Below are 22,019 nucleotides of genomic sequence, written 5' to 3' on the forward strand. Positions count from 1 at the left end.
TCCAAATTTGTAGGTCTGATAACTTGGCCGTATGTGCAGACTTCGGTTATTGGGTTGTTAAGGAAGGGCTTCATAATGAATGTTTGAAAATACAGTAGAAAACCTTTTTATATGCTCATTATGTTGGCAGAATTGCAACTTTGCAATAGTATTGCATTCCTGATGAAAACTTGGTTGAACATTATACACTGTATCCTGCTTTTCAGCTGAGTGCCAGGGGCTTTGAAGTGTATGGGTTTGTGTCCTGCAATGTTTTGTCTTCTGTACTTTTCCAGAGTTTGATTATTGCCCCTTTTCTATATAGCTGGGATGGTCCAAGAGGTAAGAGACCTGAAGATGATGCAGCTCTGGTAGTCTTCTGGGTGAGAAGGGGCTCTAGCTTTGGCAGGTGGCCAGGAAAGGGAAGGAAGTTCACTATGAAGTGAACTTGCCTGTTACAAGTATGTCTGCCCTTCAATGCACGAGAAGGGGCTGCGGCCCAAGGTCTTGAAATGTGTATGGCCAAGTTGCCCGGGGTGCAGGATTTACCCTAGAGGCACTCGCTCAGCTGGAGGTTTGTTCTTACATCACTGTGTGGTTGTTTGCTGAAGTGCTAGATACTAACATGTCTTGTTCTAACTCGTCTTGAGATCATTTGCTCTTCATTTCATTTATTCTGTTGCAGCACCAGGAAGATACTGGTCTAACAGGAGTAAAACTGGTAGCCACTTTTATGTTCTTACAGTTTCTCCTCTGCCTTCTGTAATTCTGTTGTTCAGGCTGCATTCTTTCTGCCTCTTGCCTCTCCTTTCACAAAGCAGAGCACTTTCAGAAGACAAGTGTTCAGTCTACTAGCTTTACTGCTTTTATGGCCACTGACATAGTGCAGCTTTATGACAATTGTCAGAATGAAATGAGATGAGGGCTAACCCTTACACAAGGTCTTGAGGTATGAACAAAACCTCCTCCTCTTCTGACACTCAATTTTCAAAAGGGCCAGATAGAACTTCAGCCTCTGCATTTGAAGGAACACAGAGCACCTACTGAAATGGGGAAAGTGAATCCTCATAGGACCATGACAGAGGAAATCTGACTTTGACTGTTGGTACATTAGCCAGAAAATAAAGCTACTCTCAAAATTGTTTCTGGCTGCCTAAGGTGCTGAGATCTACGCTAATACCTTGGAACTCATAGGACCTTCCAGTGAAGAAAAGCAAATTAAAGTATTTTGAGGTCTGTTGTGTAACAAGAATCAGGAAAGAAATTGGTTTAATTAAAGAAATACTTTTCCACGGCTCAGTTCTTAGTAGGGTTAGTGCTTCCTATTTTCTCCTGAAGCACATGTTCTGAATACATATTCTGAACATCAAATATTTCTCTCAATTTGGCCTTAAGAAAAGGACAGTAGAGTGAACACACATTATAGAAACCTGTTTTTTCTACAAACGGTAATGCCTGTGGAGTTGAGGTTCAAGTTTCAGCATGACTGTGGAACAGCTCTTTTAACAGAGTTGGACTTTTTACTGTCAGCAGTCAGAGAGCTTCGTGAAAATAAAAGTTTATATGGAAGAGGTATTTTCCTTCAGCTGAAGGGGCTGTTAAATCTTATAAAACATTTACATCAAATAGTGATGAGCAGCCAAGGAAAAAAGACAGAGGAAATTTCCCCCACTCCAAATCCTCAATCCATCCACTGCACTGCCACAGGCAAACTCCAGCACCTGCCAGTTGGCTCCCAGTGAGCACAGGGACTCACTTGGTTAGGGCTGGTTGCGGCTACAGAGCAGCGAGAGCTGGAGCAGGGGCAGTGACTACAATTGCATTGCCAAGTCTTTGGATGAGCTTGCACATCTACTGGAGGCATTTCTGCTTCACCAATCTAGTCAAATGCCTTCTGATTTAAAGAGGCATTATGCTGAGCTCTGTATTTCTGCACTCTTCTGTTACATGCCCTGCAGGTGTTAGTCCAAGCAAATGCATTGCTGGTTAGGAATTATTCTAATGCTTTTTAACTTGTTGAACACTTAGGTATCCTGAAAATCCTTTCCCAAGCATGATGTGTATAAATATACAATCCGTGTAACATGGTTAGTTCATCTTCCTTCAGAATGACAGAATCCCTTTCTGTACCCCCTCCCTTTTATTTTTTAAACAAACCCCTCTACAGATCCTGTTACAAGGCAAAAATCCTGGGATCGTTTGGGAATATACATTTTCCAAAACCAACAACGAAAGCAAGACATCTGTCAAAAAACAAAGCTACTCCTGGGTGATGGTGCAGTCAGAGTGCTCAGCTACCTGTGGTGGTGGTAGGTAACTTCCCAATTGCTAATCCTCTTGGTTTTCATTTTTTAAAATATCCCAAACATTCCAGCTGCCTTTGATTTTGCAGCTGTGTGCCAGTACATACAGGGGGTTACACTGAACACTGAGTCCTTGGGCTTTTGTGGGACAACTTGTAAATAAAGTAGCTTCATACTTCCTTTATAGTGAGGAAAAAATCCTGCCAGCCTCAATTCTTGTCACTTACAGTGACTCAGTCTTTTTTTTTTTTTAGGTCACTCTGTGTGCATTTGATATCTTGCTGTTGAAGCAAGGTGGGAATTGTGTTTTGTTGTTGTTGTAATTTGGGAACATAGAAAGATACCAAATAATTAGTAACATTTATCTTATCTGTAGAGAGTAATTGAACACTAAAATATTATCAAGATCTTTACTGGCTGTTGCACCATGATCTTCTCACTGTTTAATTACAAATATTTGAGTGCTGCCAGGCCAAAGTTTGAAATTCTCTCTCAAGTATTTTTTTTTATTAGCATATTCCTCTGGTTATTTGCTTCATGCAGACCATCTATTATATTGTTTTTAAATCCTGGATGTTTTGTCAGTGAATGCAGAAAAGTAGCATGTGGGGCATCCTACGAAAAGAATTGAGAATTAAAATTTTAGTGGTCTTTAAACTGAACCTTGGCCATATAAATAAGTCTGTATGGTGCACTTGTCTTTATACCAAAGAACAGGGCTGGGTAACAAAGGAAAATGCCATGCTGTGCCCCTATGTTGGCTAAAAAAAGCCCAGGTGAAATTCAGGAATATCTTGCCAGCTTGTTGTCAGACTTTGCAGCATCTCAGCAAATTATTTATGGAAGAAAACCCACCAGGAGCACTGCAGGCATAAAATATGACAACTGTATTTTTCTTCCTTCCCTGTAAAACAAATGAAGCTTGCAGCATGAATATAAAGATGATGGAAACAACCCTATTTCAAAAACTGCCTTGCTGTGCCAGTGAAGCTTGTGTGAGGTGAATGACATAGCTCAATTAAATAGAAAATTATCCAATCACTTCATCTCTTAAGGCATCTGTGGTCTTCTCTGTGATCTGTTCTGATGTTGATACCGGATAGAGTTCAGGTTCAGGAACCTGCAAAATTCTGAAGTCTGTAAAGATTTTTTCCTGTCAAAAGCAGCAGAATATTTTGTTGCAGTTTGCCAGTGCATGAGGAGAGCTCTAAGCAAGCACTGCTACTTTCTGCAGGGAATTAGGATTTGGAGAATTAGTAATTTTTTTCTGGGGGATGATTCAGCAAATATGGTGCTTCTAGCTAAAATGGTTCGTCTGATTTCAAGAGTAGTGGTGTTAAGAGAAGGAAATGAATGTTAAAAATGCATTGCCAAATGAAATCCGCTTTTATTTAGTTCAGATTGGTGGAAATGGACCGAGGATGAGCTTGGACTTGTTGAGTTAAAATTCTTCTCTACTTTTTTTGAGTAAACACCTATTTTACTGTATTGTTTTTTCTGATGCTGCCATAGGACACCTTACAGCAAAAGCCATTTGTTTAGAAGATCATCGAACACGAGTTAATTCCTCCTTGTGTGGCCCAAGGATGAAGCCTTTAACCGAGATGAAGCTCTGCAATGCTAATCCCTGCCCAGCATAGTAAGTTCTCTTTATTTTTGCACCTTTTGGCTGTGCCTTATGACTCAGTTTACCATGAAAGAAGTCCTCTCTGGCAGGCCCAGAGGACTGTATAGCCTGCTAGAGGAATCCACTTTTATTCTGTAAGGTAAAGCAGTAATTGTTTAAAACTGTTGTGTAGGCTTCTGCCCAAGGATAACAATAGAGGAGGTATTTCTAGTGTTGCTAAGCAGGACCTCCTGAGGATTGCTTGCAGCTCTGTCACCATGCTGGGGTTAGCTATGTGACACTGAGTAAATCTAAGTTACTTAGAGGCCTGTTCTGCCACCTTTACTCACCTTGAATCAATAAGACCATTTCCTGAGTAAAGTGCTACTCCCTGTGTGGAAGCTTGGCCCCATGACTCAGATTCCACATATTAGATTAGGTTAAAAGAATCTTGTGAAGTGTAATCAGTAATTTTTGGACAAAACATCCCACAGAGCATTCTGAACCCAAGAAGAGGACTATCTAAACCAAATAAATTGTCAGCAATGCTCCTGATGCCCACAAAAATAAATACAGAGACACTTCCTATGTGAACAATCTTATTTTCTAGAAGACATTAAGAAGAGATGCAAAAGAAGACACTGACACACAGATCAGTGGTTAGAATCCAGCTGAACTAAATCAGCTCCTTTGCAAACAAGGGAGTTACACTGATTTATAGGAGCTGTAGCAGGGGTCCTTTGGAAAAGAAACTGTTGTGTGCTCATATAATTAAAGACAGTATTATGTGGCTTAGAATAGAAATGGTAGATTTATGGACACATTGGCCATCTTTCTTCTGCTGGTTGTTGGGTTTTCATTTTTGGATGCCTGACTTTGCAACTTCAATGTGACTTTAATTTTACACCGAAGGTCAGAAAAGCTCTACTGTGTGGGACAGAACATTTTGACTTCCAGAACAGGAGATGTGCTGAAGCAATATGTTGAAAACATTCAGAGTGTTTCAGTGAGAAAAAAAAAACAGCTGAAAATGCACTGAAATGCCCAGGCAGCAGAAGGCAGGGGAAATGGAGGGAAACTGTAGGCCTGGTGTCATCTGCTGGTTTTACTCTGCAGTGATAAAAGCAATTGGCTGAGCCTGCTGCCCTGCTTCACAGAACAGCAAATTTAAGGAAGTTTAATAGGAAGCATTCCTCATCTCCCCCAGTCCAGAAGAGGATGATGGGGCAAAGCACAAGATGTATGTTCTGTGGTGGCTTTGTTTTGATTTAAAAATCCATAGATTGCAGGATGTTGAACATACTAAAAAATAGTCCAGTAATAGTTTGGAATTCCCTGCAAAATCTAAAGACAGAAGAGTAGGCAGAATGCAAATTACAGCCTGTGACCACAAAAGGATGGAGATAAGGTTTATATAATGGCACCATCTGACAAGAGAGCCCTGTGTTCCTGCTTCAGCAGTTTCTCTTGATTGCATTTAGCCACATGATTTTCTCAATACCAATTCTAAGTAATCTTTGTAGCCAAACCAAATCTTTTCCTATGCAACTTATCTTCTGCCAGAACTATTTTTATTCAATGAACTCAGTATCATGTACACAGAAATGTATTGTCTGTGATGTTCCCAGGGGTCTTTTAGAGCAGTTTGTGCTCACCTTTGTTTTGATGTGGCGTTGTTATGCTCTAAAGCTTCACCAAAATTTTATTCATTTCTACTGACCACACACAAAATTTCCATGTCTATTAAGCAGAGATTCCAAAGTGGTTTGAATATCCACTGATGCACCTATCACTGAAAATGCCAAATATCCATTCTGACATTCTGACAGTCGGTGCTGGACTTGGACTTGTACTTGTTCTGATAATCTTAGTTTTACTACTGCAAAATACAGTTAATGACCTGAACCCTAAAAAGAGTACAAGAAGAAAAACCATAAAAGCCCAAAGCCACTTCTAGGGAAAACCAACTCAACTCACTAATTAGTTATGTTTAAAATCTTTAGTATCTATTAATGTGTGGAGGCTCTACATGTAGGACCATGTCTAAAATTAACAGATTGCCATTCAGCTGAGTGAAACTATGCCAGAATATCTGCTGAGGAATCTGCCCAGAAAGTCACAGCATGTAGTATTTGCCATAAAACTGAGACTGCCAAAATAATAATAATAAAAAAGTAGCATTAACAAATACCATGGAGGATCCAAAGAGTGCTCAACTGCCAGGCAATAAAGCAAAGGCAAATACATTAGGTGTAATAGCAAGGGAAGGAGGTGAATAATAGATGAGATACAAGCCTGTCAGTTTTGTGACATGAAAGAGGCTCCAGGCTTACAAAGGTCAGTGAGGAACAATTACTGCATAAGAACAAAGACTTATTAGTCTGAGTAGGAGCAAACTACTATCCCAACAGTAAGAATATAGAAAGGCATCAGTACTGCACACTGTTGTTGTTGGATTTCAGAGCTGCCAAATCTGGTCATAATTATTTAGTTATTTGAGCTAATGAAAGATACTCTTGGAGCACAGCCCAGATAGTCTTGGAAAATGGCAGTTTACTAGAGGACGTTAAAGGAGGTTTATTGCCCTGTCCTCTGTGAAGAGGGGAACCCTCTGAGCACTTACAGTGAATAAACTCTTAACATGAACACTTTGGGTTGCTCTGTCAATCACTGTTGTCAAAAACATGAAGGCAAATGAATTAAAAGTTGTAAAATGGATAAAACTGTAACTTTTTTTTTCTCTGCAGAAGTTTGTATTGCAACAGTCCAAATATTTATAAATCAGACAAAAAGAAAACTTCTGACGTGTTCTGGGATTACATAACTACTGACTTTTCACATTAGTATTTCTTTGTCCTTAAATTAGTGCTTTTAATATTTCCCACTATTTTTGGCAGTTACTGAAGTTACTAGACTGAGAGTTAGGATTTCTTCTGTTCCCAAAGGGAGTTTTCCAAAACGGGCTTTTTATACATTTTTTTGCAAATTAAAATCAGCTTTGTTTTCAGGCAGATGTGAACAGACAGGCAAATGGGATGCTGCTCATCTTTCACATAGTAAGGAAAGAAAAAGGAAGAAGAGGAGCTTTCTTGCCATTAAAACTGAATGTAAGCAGCTATCCCAGTGCCCAAAGGACTGACACTGTGAGAAGCTGCAGAAGCAGGATGGGCCAAGGCTTCATTTGAGATGAGACCCCTTCTATGGCAGAAATTATTTACAAATTTGTTAAACTGCTATTTTTAAATTTCCAGTTTCATTTCAATGTTCTGTCTTTGAATAAGAGTTTTCAACTTGAGTAATCATTTACTCTTTCATAACTTCCTTTGTTTCTCCACTTTTGTTTTCCTACTTCACATTGTAAGATTTCGAGGACAAAGACACTTGGTTGTATGTTTGCAAAATGTTCCATAAAGGCAGGGGTCCCCCTCAGTGTTGCAATTACAGAAACAGCAAGCAGCTATTGACATTTCCAGGCTGAACTTATCCTAAGCAATTGGCAATAATTCTTCAGACGCTGGGTAACTTCAGTGAGATGATGCACAACTGAGGCATGCCTGTGACTGGGGTACAGATCTACCCAACAGCTTTTGCTTGTTAAATTTCCTCTGTTGTATTTAGATTCTACATCATCTGTCTGCCAAATTTATTAGTCTGAGGACATTTAAATCCTGGCTATGCTAATGACACAATGGCTGGTTTTAGCAAGCAAGCTCTGTTTTGTGACTAGAGGCCAGTAAGGATTGACATGAATACCACTGGACAGCAGCATGCCAGCATTCATTGCCCTGTGCCTGTTCCTTCCCTGCTATGCCATCTTTTCTCTTCTGCCAGCTTAGGTGAATCTTCTTCCTCTGCCCTGTCTTCTGAGAGAGATGTAAAAGAGAAAACATAGCAACAAAGGCAGAACTTTGCAATAACTGAATCTTATTGATTTACCGAACTCCCTCTGTCCAGCTTCCTTGAGCCCTGGATCTGTTAGGCACTTTGGAGGTCTCTTCAGCAGCTGAAGTGACACAAAATGATCATCTTACCATTCTTTGTGTCCTGTTTTAAAGAGGTTTTTAGATGTGGTTGAAAGGAATAGTGATTTGGTAGCCAGACCCTTAGATCTTCTAGATACTCCACCAGTCTCAATGGCAGTGAATCTCTCAGTCCCTGAGGAATTCCAGATTCCAGGTCCGATTCATAGGCAAGCTGGTTCTGGTAGATGATAATTGCAAAGCAGTAATACTGGTTTTTCTAGTTGTGTGACTTAAGATTTCATCCCTGGCATAGTGCTCCATGCTTTGAAGATGGGTTATGTAACTATGGGGGTTTTGATTGCTGGAACAGATAAACCCTGAGTAATTCCCATTTGATACGTGGCTGCTGTGCATTGGGTTTATAAAGCTCATTGGACTGCTGTGTTTCTAACGTCCATTTTCTCCTTTAAGCTGGTCAGCTGGTGAATGGAGTGCATGCAGCAAATCCTGTGGAGGAGGGCAACAAAGTCGTCTCCTTCAGTGTGTGCAGAGAAGAGCTTTCCAAAGAGAGGAGGTCGTGGCCCATTCCCTGTGTCCTGTCAGCACTCCTACACAGGTGCAGATGTGCAATAGTCAGGACTGCCCACCTGAATGGAGCCCTGGCCTATGGTCTCAGGTAAATGAAGAAAAACTTTCATTTTTGTCTGCTGGCATAATGAAAATATTGGCAAAAAGTCTGCTGTGAAAGAAGAATAGTGCAAGCTTTGTGAAAAAAGAATACTTTGCTAGTGGCTGTATCCATGAAGATAATTGTCACAGATTTTATCAAGCCTTCCTAAGTGCTCAGACAGGAGGGCTTGCCAGAAGTGGACATGTGGTAGCCTTTCTAGCACATAGAAAGAGATGGATCATTTTTACTGGTTTCATATCTTAAAGCTCTGTGAAGCCTTCAAAACCATTAACCCCCCTCTGAGATTACTTCCCAGAGTAATATTACCTTCTCTCAAAGAGGAGAGGCAGACAGGGAATGAAGAAACATTTGGGGTTGGAGTTGCATATTAATGCACACACATTGAATCGATACGTTTGTGATTTACATGTTCACTGATTACTTCTCTACTTTTGCCTTTGTTAGAGTAACTATTGCACTACAAGTAGAGTACTGCTGCAGCTAATTGCCAGGAGGGGCAAAAAGCCCGCCGGGCAGATTCCTGCCTGCACACACCCTGCTCCACAAACCTGCAAACTGCCTGACATCAAGCCAGCCTGGCTAAAAACCACACACACAGAACTCTGCTCTGCTCTTTCTTTCACTACTGTTGATGCTTGTAAGACGTATTAGTGCAAGGATAAATGCAGTGCTGGCAAATCTGGGATTTAAGGGAGAGCTGACACTACACATAGCAAAAGGAGAGATTTTATTTTCATTTCACATCTGCGTTTGGTGAAAATAGAGGCAGATTTAAATTCACTGAAAAAAATCTATTTCTTCTGTGCATACTTCTAGTACTGTTACTCTTAAGAACATTTTGACCTAAGCATTCCCAGCTGAGCTGCTCAGACTGCCTCTCCAGGGATTGCTCTGTAATGTGCCCTGACAGACAAGTAGCTACTCAGTAGTCCAAGTTTTAACACTGACAAAGAAACTTTCTTCCAGTGTACATGAAGGAAACCTTACTGTGGCAGGAGATCATAAAAAGCAGGTATGACCATCAGATACTTAAAAAGGAAGAACAAAGGCTTCAAAGGCATTCATACTTTCAAACTTCCCTTTCTCTAGCAAAAAAATAAACTCAAACCCCCTCCATTTTCCACCTCTTTAGGAGGTGTACAATTCAAGTTGGGATTTTCAAATCAGCCCATGAAAATGAAGCTCACAAGTCCTGCTGAAATGCAGTGGGCAGGCCTGTTGAACAAGGTAGTGAAGATTGTGAGATTTAGCTGAAAGCTGTCAGATCACAAGCTCAAAATAAACAGCCTCTCCACACAAATCAGAGTCATTTTAAATGGGGAGAGATTTTTATTTCTTTGGGGGAAACATTAAACCCACAAATTTTCAGCATGCAAATACTCCTCTGCTTTCACAAAATCTTCTTAAAACACTTGTGATTTAACAATTAGAGGAGGATGCAGTAAGGTAGAAAGCTGGCAGCATCGTTTCAGGACTGTTTTATTTCTTCTTTTCATCAGAAATGGTTCCTTCATGCATTTTGTTGTATGCTAAGGCCATGAAAATTACAGAATATCTTTTTATGAAGCACACTCCAGCAGTGTGTATTTATTCACTAATGACTTGTCCTAAGCTTCAGTTGTAGTCTTGGCAATCAAAGTATCTTTAGTCAAATGTCTTAACCATTGTCTGTATCAGATCCTGTCTCATAGTGAGATTCATTTGATGGAGTAACATAGAGATTCTCTGAGTAGTTCTTTCTGCCTCTGTCTCATCCCTCTAGGCCAAGGTGAGGACAAAATAACAAATAGCTGAGAACATCTTGCTGTGGGAAATTCTGCCATGGGATGTTAGGACCAGGTTTCAACTGTGCTGTCTGGGAAAGAAAGCATGTTGCTCACAGGCCCAACTTACCTCATCTACAGGAGGGAGATACTACTTACCTGCCCTGCATATGGGGGCTGCAGAACTCACAGCATACATTAGGAAAGTCCTAAGAACAATGTTTTAGAATTGACACAACAGATGTTATTGGTAGCTATTTACCACTGGAATCTCAAGTTTACTTTGGTTGTAATGGCCACACCGCTCTGCTGTAAAATGCAAACAATGCCAGTTTTCATTGCCTCTAGTTCAAATGAATATTTCTTTCCATCACAGTGCTCCAAGACTTGTGGGAGAGGTGTTAAGAAACGGGATGTCTACTGCAAAAGCACAGGTTCGCCTAAGGTTAAAATCCTGCCTGAAAGTATGTGCAGCAGAGACCATAAACCTGAATCCCAGCAGAGCTGTGTGCTGGGACGCTGCCCCAAAAACGACCGTCTCCAGTGGGTGATATCTGCCTGGAGTGAGGTAAAGTGCTGCAGCTACATGGCTTGCTGATTTCCTTTGCTGCTTTTGGAAACACTGACACACACAAACCATCTAGGGGAAAGTAAGCTCAGCTGCCATTTTGAAAGTCAGGTTTTCAAGGCAAGACAGTTCTTCACACCCAGATGTGGTCAGATGTGCCCTGATGTTTTTCAGGACTTCCACTGGGCTGGATTCATATTTCAATTTGCACATTACAGAACATGGGCTTGCTTTGTGGGTTTAGTTACATAATGCTGGTGTAGATTCACATCATTGGAGCCTGTTGCCCACAGCACATTATCCAATGTGTTTCTATGGATTTCGAGGGTATACTTTGCCTTTGCAGTGCTCAGCCTCCTGTGGTCCAGGTACACAAAAGCGAGAACTAAAATGTGGTGAGAAAAGCATCCACGGGAAATTGATCACCTTCCCTCAGAGAAGATGCAGAAACATCAAGAAGCCAAACATTGACCTGGAAGAAGCTTGTAACAAGGGAGCCTGTCCATCACAGCCCTTGTACACCATGGTGTCTGGCTGGTACTCCTCACCCTGGCAGCAGGTAGGAGTGAGAAACTTTCTCTCCTCTCTCCTATCCTATCTTGCACTGTCTCCAGCACTATTTCATGGCTTGGCTTTTAGAGAGTTTACAAAAGGACCGAGTTTCTCTGCTTGGTAGCTCAAGTAGCATCCCCTAGTGCTTTTCACTGCACAGCATTAAAGAACAAAACAACTGTATTGTGACTGCTGACTCTTGGACAGTGTTTCTACTGTAATTAGAAGGTTAGGTTGCAGTGCTGGGCTTAGAGAGCACCAGACCTAGAAAAGCTGCTGGATCATCTGACATGGAAAGAACGCGAGCTGGAGTGGCACAAACACCTGGCAAGCATAAAATGCTGGAAGACTAGGCCACTGGGGTTATGGCAATGTGAGTCCAGGCTACCCAGATTAAAGCTAGCTCCTGTCTTACATTGTGCTGTAGTCAAATGTCTGATGGTATGGAGGAGATATCTCCAGTACTTACAGTTCACAGGCGTTCCCTGCACATAGCCATTCCCCGAAGGTCACACCACTCAGCCACTGAAACATGATGCAGCTGGTCCACATCCATCATGTACTTGGTGCAGCTCATTTCTTTGTCCTGAAACCACAGAATGTCACCTAAAAATGTTCTTCGTGCTTGAGAGGCACTACATTCCACACTTTTTCCAACACTTTGTTCTCAGTCTTCTTCAGACTGCACTGTGGCTGAACTATTACATATCTATAGGCACAATGTATTTGAGCATCCCTACAGATTGCCTGGAATTCCCTAAATGGTATGATTAATTACGGGATCAGTCTGCATTTGTTTCTACATTCTTGCAAACAAGCTTCTGTATTTCTGGAACTTATCTACTTTATGAGTCACTTATCAATGAGACACAGACTCATTTAATAACATTTACATAAAACAATGTATGCCTGACAATTGTAATCAGATGAAAATGATCACATTTATCTTAAAGACAACTTTTCATCAAACACATACAAGTAAAAGGCTTACTCATTTAAAAATACTTCATAGATCTTCCTCCAAATGCATAGTGGTTTTCCCCAGATACTGCTACAACTATGGTTCCAGTGGGAGTTTTATCTCTGCTCAGACAGCAGCATTGGGTCCAGAGGCTCAGAGTTCAAAAGAAATCAGTGCAGACAATCAAGAACAGGTTTTCAGTTTCTGTCTCGATGTCTAAGTAAGGAACCAGATACTCAGCTGAGTCCTTAAATAACCAGGGTTTGGAAGGCAGGACAGATACACGCCTTTGAGAAATTGGTCCTGATGGAGCTTGCTGAATAACCACACATCCAAGCCTGACCTCTCTCGCTTTGAAAGGCTAATCCAAAGCCCTTGTGACTTACTCCTTTGGCTTTGGTGGGCTCTCAGACAGTCTATAATGAAAGGTAGCTTTACCTTTTTTCTTCTCTACAGTGTACAGTGACCTGTGGAGGGGGAGTGCAGACCCGGAGCGTTCAGTGCCTGCGCCAGGGAAGACCAGCTGCAGGGTGCTTGCCGCATCAGAAGCCAGCAGTCCTGAGAGCCTGCAACACCAACTTCTGCCCAGTCCCTGTGAAAAGAGGTAAAACTCGGCCTCAAATGCAGCAGCAGAGTTGGTTGCTTAGACCTCTGTATCCAGTAAAAATCACCTTTTACACTTACACTCACTGAAGATTAGTATTTGGCATGTTATTTCAAATTATTTTTTCCCAGACTTTGCAGCTTCAGTTACTCTTTGATACTAGAGGTCTCTCTTCCGAAAGGGAGCCATCTTACAGCAGGCCTGAGAGAAAAACTGACATAAAAAAAAAAAAAACAGGGATATGTTTGGGTTTTTAAAGTATGTCAAAAAAGTATACCATGTGGTGCTAAGCTGCATCATTATATCATCTTGTTTATTGACATAGAAGCATCCTATGCTGATACTGTTTTATGATGAAAAATACTAACTTCAGAACCACCACAGACAGAGCGAGTGAATTAGCCCCATCCCATTGGTTTGTTTACAGGCTGCTTACAGTTTGTGACTCCTCCTTAACTGCAGGAGTAAAGCTCATGAGGCCCAGGTTGGTCCCATATAATGCTAACTATCTAGGTACGCTAAAGCACTCTAAACATGAATCCCATATGCTGTCACGTTACCATTTTAAAACTGTGAGCTGAAAGTAACCTCTATAAAACCTAGGCCAGACTGCAAGAGAAAGGTGGCAACAGAGTTGAGATCAAAGGTCAAGCTCTGGCCTTGCATCTTGTAAATTGACATTAGCCAACCACCCCTCCTCTGTACAGATTCCTGGCATACACTGCGCACAGAAACCCTGTAAAACTCAGTCATGTGTTAACAGACCACTCTGCTTCATCCACTCAAGACATGTATCAAACTGATCTATCAGGAGACCTGAATCCAAGCAAGGATATATAGCTGAAATGGTCCTAAAAGGGATAAGTAAATAGTTCTGCTGTTTTTATAACTAAATGTTCCTAACACACCAAATTAACCTTCCTAAAAAGCCGTGCTGTACTCTGGAGTTTCTGTATTGCATCCTTTTCTGTCACGATATAGCAAGCACTTTTCTTTCACCCGTGCTATATTTCATGTCTGGAGTAATGTCTGTTATTAATTTGGGCACTGGCCTGTTTCTCCCTCTCTCCCCACATCTGCAGGAGCCCTTTCCCCTTTATTATAACTGGGTCGTCAGGCTCCAGAGATCAATTATCTCTTCACTGCTCTCTAACTTTCTGTCTAAACCAGCAAAAAGAGAGGGAACCAGCTGTGCTGGAATCACACTGAAGCAAATCAGTCTCTATTATCAGCCATGCAGCTCCAGCTCAGTGATCACAGTCAAGAAATTAATGTTTCAGGAAGAGTTTGCACACTTTCCATGCCTAACTGGGTCACTTCCATGCCCCTGTTAGATGCAGTTACGGTCACCGTAACTCCTAGGAAATCCAACTGCTTAAACAAATGAAAATTTAAACACATACAAATACTTGAGTAAACACAAGTAAGGAACCCACAGCCTGATCCACATCCATTGAAGTTCCTGGGACTCTGTGTTCATTCCAACAGTCTTTGGATTAGGTCCCAAGAGCAGAGCTTTGGGCCATACTTGTGCAACGTTAGCATTGCACTCCAATCTTCCAAAGGGCACAAAGATTTCTTGACATTGCCTCCTCAGTGCTCTGCAGATTTCTTTTTTTTTAAAGTAAGTAAGCATTTTTGAAATATTATAGAATGGTTCGGGTTGGAAGGGACCTCCAAAGGTTATCTAGTCCAACACCCCTGCAGTGATCCTCCACTAGATCAGGTTGGCAAGAGCCTTTTCAGGCCTCATCTTGAACATCTGCAGGGATGGGGCCTCAGCCACCTCCCTAGGCAACCTGTTGCAGTGTTCCACCACCCTCATGATAAAGAACTTCTTCCTAACATCCAGTCTAAATTTTCTCTAGTTTGAAACCATGGCCTGTGGAGAAGCAGCACAAGGGTGTACATAAACCCACACATGGGATTAGTCTCCTTGCTCAGCTGTAATGCAGATTTAAGTTACCACAAAACGTTTTCCCTAAGAAAGGAGGAAATGGGAGGGGTCAGTCTGTAATCATCACAGAATAAAGTAAGTGTTTCAGTTAGGAAAGACCTGCAAGACCATCAAGTCCAACCAAACTTTACCCTTCCATGGCAGGAGAGCTTCTCCCTGGCTTAGACTGGCTTTCCTAACTTTATGCTGTGCGTGTTTTTCGTCTGTTGTCTGCTTTGGGTCCTTCCAGCAGCAAATTCTGTCTGATGACCAGTAAGTGAAGAAAGACAAAAGCTGGTGCTGAACTCCTAGTTGTATCCCTGCTGGCACTCATCTCAGAATAGAAAGGCAATGCTGTGGAGCGGGAAGGCTGCAGCTTGGAGTCCAGCTTCACAGAATGTTAGGGATTGGAAGGGACCTCAAAAGAGCAGTGAGTCCAATGTCTCTGCCAAAGCAGGGCTGCCTAGAGCAGGTCATGCAGGAACACAGCCAGGTGGGTTTTGAGTGTCTCCAGTGAAGGAGACTCTTCCTGGATAACTGTTCATTCATGGACAGCATGTTCTTTATGTAATAAGCCTTTGTTTACAGACAGGCTTATGTTGTAAAAAAATGAGGAATAAAATGGCATCTTAAATTAATTTCTTGTTCATTTAAATAAATTTGAGGGTGATAAAAAGGTGAAGTAATGACTAATCAGCAGAGATTCCTAGAGAGAGAGATGGAGATGACTCCTGGCCCCCAGAACATGAGGAAGTTGTCTGTGCTGTGTGAGGGAGCATTTATCTTCTGTGACTCAGCTTAACTGATCTGAGAATGCAGACAACAGTGGCTAGATTTTTCTTCACTGTCTCCTTGTAAATTCCTTTTATTGACCATGTAAACAGTAGTTCTGAGAGGCAAATGGAAACTCTTCCCATGCTCACAGGAGATTTCAGTTTAGCTATAAATTTTGCTAAACCTCATTTAAGTGTCTTGCTGCTCTCTCAGACATGGTGAATTTCTTTATAAATCATCCCTGTGAATCATCACTCAGCTCTTTTAAAGAAACATGAAGCAGCCACTGCAAAACTGGAGAAAGGAGAAGCTATGAAATGTTTTTGAAGTAACTGGGCTGTGTGTATAAATGATCTGTACGTAAATTTAAATGAAATCAAATACGAATTGAAAATTCAGGTCTATTTGTGTTTGTAATTAAATGCTTGGCTTTCAGAGCTCATCATTGTCAGCCTGTCTCTCTTCCCATTGCAGTTAATTAAGATTTCACCAATGTGGCATAGTCAAATTCCTGATTCATGCCAGTTAACTAAAGAGTCTAAGGAGAGATTTCTTAAGCTCCCTGCACGGTCAAATGGTGCAAAATAAGTCCCTCTAGAAAGTGCTGGAACATGAAGTGGAGCACTTTGTGCAGAGTAGAATCCATGTACTCAGATTTCCATGCATTTCTTGTGTACATGGACACACACTCAAAGCTGACACTCCTCTGAGGTGCAGGTAAACTGCATGTGGTGCTGATGGCAACAAGCAATAGGCACCAAGCGTGGAGCAGGCTCATTTGTAAAGGACCTGGCTTTAGGATAATTACTTGTCATTAGAGCTGAAAATACAGATGCCTTTTTTATCCTCTACAGTGGAACTGCCTCATGTATTCCTGAACTTCTAAGTGTGCTCTAAACTTTTTCATTCCCTTAGCTTCTGACCCTCTGATTATGTTAGTTCCATAAGTTAACAAATTAAATATCTCTTAGCAAATTAAAAAAAGAAGTTAGCATTTTTGAGATGAAAGCTAGTTCATGGTTCTTCTTGAGTGGAGTCACCCATCCTGTTTTTAATATGACTATTGCCTGACTTGCAAACTTGCTAAAACACAGTCTTAGCGCATTGCTTGGATTTCTCTTCTTCAGATGATCCTTCTTGTGTGGATTTCTTCACTTGGTGTCATCTGGTACCCCAGCACGGTGTCTGTAACCACAAATTTTATGGCAAGCAGTGTTGTAAATCATGCACGAAGAAGAACTGATAGCAGCATGTTATCTGAACCCTTCAGCGACGGGATTCTCCTCTTCAATTTATGTTGGAATTAACTTTGTTTTGAAGCAAGACATGGTGCCACATAAACCACTGATGGAGGAGACCTTTTCTCTGAGGGAGTGTCTGAGGTACAGTAATGGTTGGATAGATGATGAAAAAGGAACGTTTCTTTCTTTTTTTCCTTTATCTGCTGACCTCACTAAAGCACAGGGTACTATGGCTCACTTGAACACGGAGACACGAGGGGCAGTTCTTTCTTTAAGGTGTCATTTTGCACTGTCTTATGTTTTGAGGAAGAAATTAAGGAAATGAAGCCTTTTCTGGCTAATTTACCAGAATGCAAAGCAAAAGAAATTGGGAGCTCAAGGAGGAAGGTTACAGCATGGCAGCAGGACAGATCTCACCACCAGAAGTGTTTTTCTTTTCTGTTCTTATGATACTCTCAGCCCAGGGTAAGGAAGCTGCTCACTGCCACCTTCACAGGAAGACCTTCAGGTGCCTGCCGTCCGGAGAAGGCGGCATCACTCGTGTGACCACAGGAGGTAACTAGTGCACTACAAAGATAAATGGTGCTTCTCTGTTAGACTTGCTGCTGGAAAAGCAAGTTTGGCATCGTGCTATGTTTTTATCCTTTCGAAGAACTCATTTTCTGCTTTGTGTAAAAACTCAGAGGTGGTTAACTAGTAACTTGAAATGTATTCCTAGAAATATGCAGCATTAGAGTATTTGGAGTTTTAATATTGCTGTGCTACAAGTAAAATAGCATTTCCTCAAGGAACTCACAATTATTCAGCTCAATGATGATGTTTTCAACTTTCTAAGCTCATTAGATATGTAATTTTAAAAATTAAACTTGATATTTTAGGTCTTTTTCCGAAGCTAGGTCCTTGGAATGCCAAGATACTGAAGAATGTCTTCCTTTTAATCTCAAATCTCTGCAAATTTTGATTCATCTCTTACCCAAAGGGACTAACGAGAATATTACAGTCCATTAATTCATACTAAACCTCTCTAAATAGTTATTTATTCACACAGTTTATATGAAAAAAAAATGAAGAAGTGGAGGACTTACTCTAACCAAATAAAAGTCAATTCTATTTTTATATATTTTCCTAACAATTTTGTTTAGTTCAGATTCCACCAGCAAATGACGCAAATGTAACCATAATGGTATTTGTAATCAGTCAGGCTGAGCTCTTCAGTGACACTACACATCAAATAGAGTCATAGATTAGGTTGGAAGGGACCTTGAAGATCATCCAATTCCAGCCCCCCTGCCATGGGCAGGGACACCAATTAAACAAGGTTGCTCAAGGCCTCATCCAAGCTGGCCTTGAACACCTCCAGGGAGGGGCAACCCAAGACCTCCCCATTTTCCAAGTTTCTGCATTGAAAGTATACTCAGCCCAGCTGCCAAACCCACCCTGAGACAGAGCTGTGTTCTGCTGTAATTTTCTGGGCAGTGCCTATGAGGGCCATATTTATCTAATTCCACCCCATCCCACAACTTGTTTTGCTGAATGTAGTTCAGTCCTACTGTTTTTTTTAAAGTATCCTTTCAGCCTAGGATTAGCCAGCTCAGCACTAATGCCAGACAGTGGTCACTTAAATTAGCAGTTCCTTCTGCAGCAGTTGAAATGAAAACCATGAATTCTGTGATACTTTAAGAAATGATGATTTGAAACATATCTCAGCCTACATTGCTCTGTCTTGACATTGGACATCATGTAATTATAACTTTTTTTTTTGGGCTTTTTCTAGGAAAACTACAAGGGGGTTTTGTTTTGTTTTTTTTATAATTGTGTCCTTTTTATTATTTTATGTAAAATAATTAATTTATTAATGCATAGCTTTTCCTTTATATTTCTTTGCTCACTTCCTTAAGTGACAACTGAGGGAAAAAAAATGGTAGTGTCACAAAGTATGAATTATGGTGTAAAAAAGGCAAAAACTATAAGTGTAATATTTAATTATTTTATAAGCTTTGTAATAAAGTACTCTAACTGTTTCATTATATTTGGAATTGTAAAATTCATGAATAAAATATGGAGGCTATAAGTAAATACCAAGTAACAGAAGTGGTGAAAGCATTCATTTGCACTCGTGGTTGTTGTCCCATAGTATCTTTTATTAAAACATTATCCTCTTTTCTTGTGCTGCTTTGCTGGCTGCTGTATGTGACTCTCAGCCTGTGCCAGTTCGGTGGAGGGGTAGTGACAAAAGCTGCCCAAAAGAAAAGCCTCCTGTTTGGGGGAGTGGAAATGTAGCCACCACAGCTGTGTGTGACCTCTCTGCCAGGTCTGGTATGGGTTAATATTGGTGAGGACCCCTGGCACAGTGGATGTGAGTGTTAACAAGCCATTATGATGAATGGGAGGTCATTCCTTTCAGGCACTCAAAGTCAGCCATATGTGCTAAGGTCATGTGAAACTTCTCTACTTGTGAAGGTCCCATTATACTGGCAAGTGAGGAATGCAGGACTGCTTATTCAATGGAGTGAATATATTGTAGTTGCCTTTTAAGAGCAGAAGATGTTTCTCCTTTGAATAGCCACCCTACCATTGAAGCAGCTGGCCTGGGTTGTGCCCATTTCAGGCACGAAAAGGCAAAAGGGACATAATCCCATAGGCTTATTTTCATAACAACACAAAAGTTAAAATACACAAAAATCTGTCTGCCCTCCGTGTGCAAGACAAAACTGACCTATTGCTTCTCTCATCAAGACAGCAGACACCTGTGTGTCACAGAACCAGCATGATTCTCTGCATGTACTTATCAGGAAGGTGGTTTGCTAGGTAAGAAGCCTTACTCAACACAGCATTAGGGCAGCCACTCCCAGCTGCCCAGGTGATACTTATTTTTTCTTAAAATGACTGAGCTAAGGAGTTTCCAAGCCAAGCCCTAGCAGGGACTCCATCAATTCACTGATCATTTCATATATATTCTTTAACATACATTTGCCACTTTCCCCTTCATTCACTACCACTGAGTTCTCTGACAACAGCAAGCCCCAAAGAGCAGTGTGATAGAAAATACTGAACATGACTTACTAGATTATACTGTAAGTGGTAGCAAACAATACATTAGCCAGCTTCTGAAGGATTCCCAGCAAGGGCTCTTTCAACCATGATTTGGACTAGTGATTTAAATAATGACTATGCCCACACCAGAGTTCAGACACTAAAATGCTTTGTGTTCTGGGCTAGAATTCTGGAATTAAAATGAACTGACGGTTGTCAGTGAATTACAGTGTTGGAGATGGATGTTGAAAGAGGAAATATTGCATAAAGATGTGCTAGTGTGTGGTTGGATCAACCCCAAGTCCACAACTGCTTTATTGCTGAGCCCTTACAATGATATTTGATATACAAAGCTTGGCAGTTTTCTAGAAGTATATTGCTGCAAGGCTCTCTTTATAAAGCAGAATGGGGTCTTTTCACAAAGGAGCAGCTCTATTTCCTGTAGTCAGATTTCATCACTCAGGTAAAGGATGCATCTGCCTGAAACTCAAACAGATATTTAATGAATGGCTTGATTGTGTAAATCAAACTCAACTGTCTTGGATGCCCAGAAGACATGAAATGTTGGAGACAGAAGAACATTTCACTGCATGTGGTTTTACAGTAACATGAGCCATATCCCATATTTCCTTTATTTTTCAGCAAATCCTATTCAAAAGCATCAATACAAGAAATTATTTCCATTGCAATGGAAGTCCAACCCTGCTGAGTCACGAGGATCCCATTGTGTACAACACTGTATACACATGTCATGAAAGGCTTACCGAGGGTGCAACAAGAAATAATAGGCAAAGAACATGTTAACAGGGAGCTCATTGTGATTAGCAGAAAAAGTGTTGCTTGTGGCTCACTGTCTGGACACTGCAGAACATTTCAAAGGCAGCTCCATGCAGATAAGATCTCAAAAAGCAGCACTGAGGAACTTTATCTTGACTCTATTTCGAAAGCAAACACTGAGCATTGCTGAGGTCTGAGAGGAGAGTAGAAGGGAAAAGCAGTAGGGAAGCTGGGATAGAGTGGAATGAATCAAGTGAGGTGTGCTCAATGCTGCGTCCTAACCAAGCTACCACAAGAAGAAAGCAGTAGGTGTGACTCATTCCAGTATTGCTGTTATTTGTAATACTATGTATTAAATCCTGCGAGTCTGTGTAAACTGCAGTTACCAGGGACTAGAGAGATGTGAACTTCTGACAAGGCAGTTAAGTGCTCTTTCCATCAGAATGCTTTGAAATAAGGAGATGCTGCTGCTGCTACAAAGTCCCTTACATTCCTCCCCAGCCACGATGTATGAGCACCAGCCAAATCAAACTGACCTTCCTGGCTACTTCCTGCACACAGTTCACCACTAAGCACAGGTATTCTTCATCTCCTGCTCCTCAGAGCAAACCCAGGCCCAGGCTGTGCTGGAATGTGTCTTTCAAGGGGTATCACATTCTGGAGTTGTTCACCTTGCAGCTTACAACTAACACATGCTTCCCACAACCACAGGCAGTGACAGAGCAGTAGCAGGGATGTGTTGACTCAGACTTGCACCGCAAGTGGTGCACGAGCAGGTTGCTCTTTAGAGTTTCTGTGTTGCATTGCCCATGGGAAGTCACTGCCTCTACCCTGGGTACAGGTAAAGAGAAGCACGCTCTGGCCCCAGGAGCTTGCCTTCTAACAACCAACACACACCAGGCTGGGCTAAGGTAGGTGGTGCACTCATTTTCCATGGGAGATACGGGGGACAGAAACAGCTTGCATCCCAGCAGGATTGAACTAGACACAAAACTTGAATTTCTCAATTTACAATGCAGTGCAGTAACATCACAACCAGGTTTCCTTAAGCTCCCTGAAGAAAAGCATCATGGGACCTATACTTCAAACTACTAAATATTTCAATAATAAGAAATGCTCAATAATGAACAGAATTCATTTTAACTTCTGGATTCTGCCAATAGAGACAGGAACCTTCAGCTAAGCTCTAACTTCCAGGTTTGCTTTATAGCCATTAAATCACTGCATATTTCAGCCTTAACACTGCAACTTGAGATAGACCTTTTGCAT

The 22,019-nt window shown here is 41.2% G+C and overlaps 1 protein-coding gene across 1 annotated transcript in view; it reads left to right on the plus strand.

Moving 5' to 3' along the window:
• The window catches only part of ADAMTS18 (ADAM metallopeptidase with thrombospondin type 1 motif 18), a 75,672-nt gene extending 58,730 nt beyond the window's left edge, over positions 1-16,942 (plus strand). Inside the window, exons 17-23 of the mRNA XM_054389619.1 lie at positions 2,147-2,288; positions 3,795-3,921; positions 8,322-8,526; positions 10,681-10,872; positions 11,219-11,431; positions 12,842-12,989; positions 16,827-16,942. Coding sequence (XP_054245594.1) covers positions 2,147-2,288; positions 3,795-3,921; positions 8,322-8,526; positions 10,681-10,872; positions 11,219-11,431; positions 12,842-12,989; positions 16,827-16,942 — 1,143 coding nt within the window. The remainder of the gene's footprint in view (positions 1-2,146; positions 2,289-3,794; positions 3,922-8,321; positions 8,527-10,680; positions 10,873-11,218; positions 11,432-12,841; positions 12,990-16,826) is intronic.
• Positions 16,943-22,019: the final 5,077 nt, after the last annotated feature.

Source organism: Indicator indicator, chromosome 19, assembly GCF_027791375.1.
Source record: "Indicator indicator isolate 239-I01 chromosome 19, UM_Iind_1.1, whole genome shotgun sequence".
NCBI classification, from domain to species: domain Eukaryota; kingdom Metazoa; phylum Chordata; class Aves; order Piciformes; family Indicatoridae; genus Indicator; species Indicator indicator.